This window comes from Drosophila teissieri, chromosome 2R, assembly GCF_016746235.2.
Source record: "Drosophila teissieri strain GT53w chromosome 2R, Prin_Dtei_1.1, whole genome shotgun sequence".
Lineage (NCBI taxonomy): Eukaryota > Metazoa > Arthropoda > Insecta > Diptera > Drosophilidae > Drosophila > Drosophila teissieri.
The window spans coordinates 9635009-9641063 of NC_053030.1; the positions used below are offsets into that span (position 1 = coordinate 9635009).

The following is a 6055-nucleotide window of genomic DNA, read 5'->3' on the forward strand; positions in this document are numbered from 1 at the left end:
GTTATAAGCAGTGGTGGGGATAGCTTACAAATGGCTTATAATGGTCTGTGAACCTGTCTAGTAACCTGCAGGTTACTCGTAGTGACGAAGCGCGCTTGTACGATATTTTACACAACCACTATAAATGAATATTTATTGTATAATAAAGGGTAAAGGGGAATTTTATATTTTTAAACATATAAAACACTAGCTCCAAAATCTTTCATTACTGCTTGTAAAATTTGACGAATTCCGTAGTTGAACAATGTTTATTTTGTGATTTAGAGAAATTAAATTTAATTTTCGGAAAGGGGGAGAAATCATTATAAAATATAGGATAAGAGGTAAATGAGGTGGGCAAACTCTTCGTGAGAAGTGGCGTGTTACTTCGTCCGCTTACTCGTATACCCGCCAAACGTTAGAGTGCCTAATAAAAAAGTTTACTTGATTTCCGCTTCCATTTAACTCGATTTGCAGATACGGACAGACGGACATACGGACAGACATACAGATACAGATACAAGCGCAGACACAGATACAGATAGACAGATGGCGAGACAGATTGCGGCGCTGTTTGTGTGTATTGCTAATGGGCAAATTGTCTAATTGGTTCATTACGTGCACAAATGGATTTGCGCCTCTATAATTCGGCCGATTTGAATCCGCCTTGGCTGAAACGCTGAAAGGCCGAGTAACTGAATGGCTGAATGGCTGAAAAAGCGAGACCCCTCGAGACATGCGAACGGATTTGAGCCTCAAGCTGTGCAATTAGCGTTTGGCATCAATTCATATGCGCTGCGATTTATACAGACGTATGTACATGTGTGTGCATCGTATGTGCACATCAACGCTTGCCAGTAAATGTCAGCTGCTCATCCCGCCCCCTCCCACAATCTTGCATTGCAATTCGCAGTGCATCTCGCGTTTGCATTTGCATTTGCATTTATTTTCAGCAAATTAACGCCGCTCGCCGCGAGATCTGTGCCAATAAATCATTTGATGACTGCTCCCTGCCGCTTTAGTTTTGCATTTTTCTTGTCTTTTTTTGATTTTTGTTTTCTGTTTGTTGGGCTTCTGTCTCGTCACAGATATTTGTTTATACTTCGCGCGGATTTGGCTTTAATTAAACGGAATGGAAAGGAATCGAAGAACAAGAGCAAGAGCTGCCGTTACTCGGCGACGGCCTCCGATTCCGATTGCGATTCCGATTTTGGTTCGGAATGTGATTGTGCAATTAGCGGCACCCTCACCCGACGACGACAAGTGCTCGTGATTTAATGTTCTATAGCCTTTGATGTGACAGATGAAAAGGCGGCGAGTAAAGAATGGGCCCTATCCCCCATACATACAATGTACATTTGTACTACAAATAGTGCCACCGATTAGTCCGCAAGTCCTGCGAAGTTTGGGTGGCATTTTCCTTTAATCATGCAGACTTGCCCCATCCCAGTGGAAAACCAATTGCATTTTAATTTTTTGCATAATTGTTTTATTTTGCTTTAGTTTTGTTTTCTTGAACTCGCTTTAGCACAAACATTTCCTTGTTGCTTTCTTAGGTGCATTGCCAGCTATTAGTTGCTCGTTAACAGTTCGCTTAGAAACTAAAATACTCTTTCATAGCAATCCTTAGGTGCGTAAACTAGGAATTAAGCTAGGGAACTGTTAAGTTACTTAATTTACAGAGCGGCTGCAAGCACGTCGTTCATAGGGAGTAGTTACTATAGATAGGTGTAGGTGTGTGTAGGAATAAACGTCTGAAGGTCGAAGCTTTTGGAGTGCGGCGATAGCGAAAGGCTTTGTGTCGGGAGATTACGATAATACTTTCGGCTATCCGGGGTGGTTAAATAAATACGCCAACAACTTACAGCTCGAATTCGCTACGGATGGATCTTACTCTAGGTTAGGATTAGGGTTATATATATATAGTTTTAGATATATACAAGAACATATGTACGCTACAATTATATCACATGAAAACCATTTGTACGCCCTCGAATATTGCACGCCCCCGTCGGAAGGAGGAAGAGGAACCTTGTAACTTGTGGGTGGGTTACCCAGTCACCCAGTTACCCGGTGGTCACCGCTTAGGGGATCTGCCCGTTCATGCGCATCTCGAGCTCCTCCTCCTCCTTGGTCAGCGGCACGGTGGTGTGGTTGTACAATCCCTGGGCCATCAGCTGCAGGGCCAGCGGATTCTTGGAGCCCGTCGACTTCTTGATCTTGGCCCGCTTGTTCTGGAACCAGATCTTGATCTGGGCCTCGTTCAGGCCCAGCTCGCTGCTCAGCTGCTGGCGTCTCCGCTCGGTCAGATAGCGATTCTCGTTGAACTCGCGCTGTAAGTGGAAGAGATGGAATGCTGGATGAGTTTCGGATGGCACGGATATCCATGTTGTATATAGTGTCAGGTAGGTAGGGAGAATCAATTATTTGCGGTTTCGGGCCGAGCGTGGCTAATTGGTTAAGTACGGACACGGACGGATGCGGTGGCCAGGATGCATTAGCAGCGGGCGGTGTCAATATTTGGGTGCAAATATGACACAACAGGCGCAGTGCAATTGGATATGGATGTGGATAGGGATATGGATATGGGTAGGAATATGGTAACCATACATATATGGAAAATGGAAGAGATTCTCACCTTGAGGCGGGCCAACTGCTCGCTGGAGAAGGCGGTGCGTGGACGCTTCTCGTCGTTGGTCTTGTCCTTTGGCTGTTTGGGGCGGCGGTAGCGGGGTCCTGAAGTGAGCAGAAACACGAGAAATACGTTAGTTCTATTTGCATAAATGCGGCACATACTATTAATAATATTAATGATTCAATTAGCATATGTCTGCGCGGAATTCCTCGACCGGAGCTGGAACTATAACTGGAACTGGAGCTGTAGCTGAAGCTCCCTTCTTTCGCGTGCTGGCGGGGAAGTGTTCAATTTGTCAGCTGTCAGCGGAAGAGCGGAGAAGAACTCCCAAGAACTCCGGCGAACTAACGAACCCGAACGCAAAGGTCTACGGCATATTTTAGGCAAATGATTTGCCAGCTAGCCAACTCTCTAATTAGCGACCAAGTCCAAGTCGGCGGCTAATTGGCAACTCGGGACAGTGGCGGCGATGCGAAGTGCTTATTAGATTTCCACACATTGTAAATTATAATTTAATTGAGCGGCAGTAAGTGGGGATCGCTTGATTAATTCCTAGCCGCGGAGTGGGGCCATCAACGCCTCGCTTATGGGCTGCCATCGATTGCATCGACACCAAATTAAAAAACCATTGCCAGCCATAAAAAAGCACTTAACTCGTCAATTAACACACGATCTTAGGAGCGTTGCAAGGAAAATCTCCGCTTGTCAATGGAAAACTCTTCTCCTTTCGGGGCTGCCCCCGCCCCCGCACTTTCCCCCCCCTGTCAATCGTCAGCTCGTTTTAGGGTCGCTGCTTCTGCGTGGCGTGTGTGCGTGACCGGTGACCTTCGACCCGAGGATCTAACAGCTCCGATAGTCGAGCGCTGCCTCTGCGCTACATGTTGTCACATAAAGTGTCGCTCTTCAAAAGCAGCGCAGCACTGCGTGAGGCACAAAATCGTTTTCGGATTCGGATACGAAATGGGAATGGGAATAGGCATGGTTATTGAAATGGGAGTCAGATTCGGGCTCATTGCCATTGTCCGCGTGTCGCCTAATTGTGGCAGTGTCCTTCGGATTTATGACACAAAACAGAGCTGCTTGAAAGGCTGCCGCCAGCATAACGCTCCCCAAGGGTGGTCCCCATGTAACCATATACCATATACCATTTGTATATCACATTGTTTTTTATGCCGAACCTTTGGAAGTTCCTTGTTTTGACAAGGCAGAAGATGGTGCCCTACGAACCCGCCTTGTGACCCACTTAAACCCTAGGTAACTTAAAGATACTAACCTGAGCTGGGACGATCGCTGTAGCGGGTGCAGTACACCCAGGCGGGCCACATCTCGTTCTTGCCGCCCTCCGTGGTGGTGGATCCCGTCTCGGAACGCGTGTCATCCGAGGACTCCATGCCGGAGTCCCGGCTAACGGCGGATGGCGGAGGAATGGGCTGCGGCTGGGGACTGCTGGCATTGACTCCGGATCCACTGGCTCCCAGGCGGCTGCTGGGCGAGGAGTTCAGGGAGCTAGCCGCCGAGGAGCAGCCCGACGAGGAGGAGCTCGAGCTGGTGGCCACGGAGGAGGTGCTGCTGATGGTGGAGGCATTGGAGGCGGGTGGCGGGCTGGCCAGGCTGCTGGCACTGCTGCTTAGCGGCGGTTGGGTCATCGTGGGGGCAGAAGGTTGTCCGATCTGCGAGACCGCCTTGCACAGTGATCCCAGGGCGGACTTCTCGGGATTGGCATCGCTCATCTTGGAGCTCATGGGCGGCGGGATGACGGCATTGGCTGCACTCCTGCGCAGGCGACTCTGCACGATCTCCTCGTGTATCCTGGGATAGGCAGCCGGATTGAAGCAGTTGAGGAAGTTGGCCCGCTCCAGCATCATGGCCGCGGTGGCGGCTGCGGCGGCGGCCTGCTGTTGCCGGCTGAACTCCAGCAGATCCACTCGCGTGAAGGCGGAGGGCGTGGCCGTCTGGGAGCGATTCGCCTCGAAGGGGCGGAAGATGCTGGCCTGGTTCTCCATCGACTTGCCCGGCTTCTGGACATCGCCGAAACGGTCGCTTAGGATGTTGGAGATGGAAAAGGCCAGCGAGGGCTTGGCCGTCGACTGCTGCTGGTGGGCGGGAGGTGGCAGGCGTCCGCCCGCTGAAGTGTCGTCCACGTCCACATCGATGTCGTCATCCTCCTCCGCCTCGTCCTCCTCGTTGGTGGTGTGCGTCTGGTTGTGGAAACTCATGTCCCCGATGACGGAGTCGCTCTCCTCCTCCTTGATGGTCAGCGGCGTGGACGAGGCGGGCGTGGAGCAGGACGCGGGCGATCCACTGCCACTGAGGCGCTGCTGCAGTGCAGCCGCGTGGGCGTGGGCGGCCGCAGCAGCTGCTGCAGCGGCGGCGGCTGCAGCGGCATCGAAGGCCATTGCCGGATGGTGGAAGACACCGGCGGCCAGTTGCTGTTGGTGCAACTGCTGCAGTTGCTGCAGCTGGTGAAGGTGCTGCATTTGCTGCTGCTGTTGCTGCTGCTGCTGTTGCTGGTGGTGGAGGTGCTGCATTTGAAGGGTAACGGGGCTGGGCGCTGACTGTGGACTGCAGCGATCCTCCAGGGCCATTGGTTTCGACTGGGCGCTAAATTGCAACTCGCTTAAGACACTTGTCACTGGGTCACTTGACACTGGGCCACTGATTCTTCTGATTCTTCTGATTGCTCAGATTCTTCTGATTCTCTTCTCTGTACTCTGTTTGCTTTTTGCCTTTTGCTGTTTGCTGTTTTCTGTTTTCTGTTTGGCCTTTGCTTTCGTGTTTGATTTGCAACTGTTGTTCCGACACGCACGTCTGTTCACATCGAGCGCAACGACTGAATTAGTTGACTACTTCGGAATCGCAGCGCCGACGTCGGGGAGAGTTAACGCGAGAGCCGATTGAACTGTCACGGGCGAAAGAGAGGTCCGAGTGCGGGAGCGAGAGGGCGAGATCGCACAAGTAGCCGACGCAGTGGGTGCGAGCGAGTCGGCGAGCGAGCGAGTGAGTGAGTGACAGGAGTTGGTGACAGTGACGTGAAGAGATGAGAGTGGAAGATGGGTCTTTTCGGCTTCGGCCTTAAGCAGAGCCTTACACTGATCGATTTTCGCTCTCTCTTAGCCTTGTCACCTGCCCCATGCGAACCGGTTTCGCCGGCTCACTCACTCCCGTTGGCTGCTCCGAGCGCTTTCTCGCTCGCTCCCTCTTGCTCTCACTCTCTCTCGCCAATTTGGCGAGGGGGGCTTGTTAGGCAGCAATATGACTTTATTATGCGCATGCTGGAGCTGTCAGTCGGTTGACAACTGTGTCCCCAGCGAACTGCGCAGGCGCAAGCTCTCCCTCTCTCACGGGGCGTTGCCGAGTGGGGGCCATGTAGCGGCACTGCTCACTCCCACTGAGAGTAGGCCAGGAAAATGGCTGCCTTTCCATGAGGGGGAGAGCCGCATG

The 6055-nt window shown here is 51.6% G+C and overlaps 1 protein-coding gene across 1 annotated transcript; it reads right to left on the reverse strand.

The window, feature by feature from the left end:
• Positions 1-1549: 1549 nt before the first annotated feature.
• On the reverse strand, positions 1550-5836 carry LOC122612694 (segmentation polarity homeobox protein engrailed). Its single transcript, XM_043786469.1, has 3 exons — positions 3888-5836; positions 2618-2715; positions 1550-2312 (listed from the first exon to the last, which is right to left on the reverse strand). The coding sequence occupies exons 1-3, from the start codon at positions 5197-5199 to the stop codon at positions 2064-2066; spliced, it is 1659 nt and encodes a 552-aa protein (XP_043642404.1). The 5' UTR covers positions 5200-5836; the 3' UTR covers positions 1550-2063.
• Between the last annotated feature and the right edge of the window lie 219 nt (positions 5837-6055).

Bases quoted from the DNA above. Each gene is read 5' to 3' on its own strand.
- LOC122612694 (XM_043786469.1), bottom strand. From the start codon at position 5,199: ATGGCCCTGGAGGATCGCTGCAGTCCACAGTCAGCGCCCAGCCCCGTT. The intron at 2,716-3,887 runs GTTAGTATCTTT...TGCTCACTTCAG, and splicing joins CAGCGATCGTCCCAGCTCAG to GACCCCGCTACCGCCGCCCC. The intron at 2,313-2,617 runs GTGAGAATCTCT...TTCCACTTACAG, and splicing joins AGCAGTTGGCCCGCCTCAAG to CGCGAGTTCAACGAGAATCG.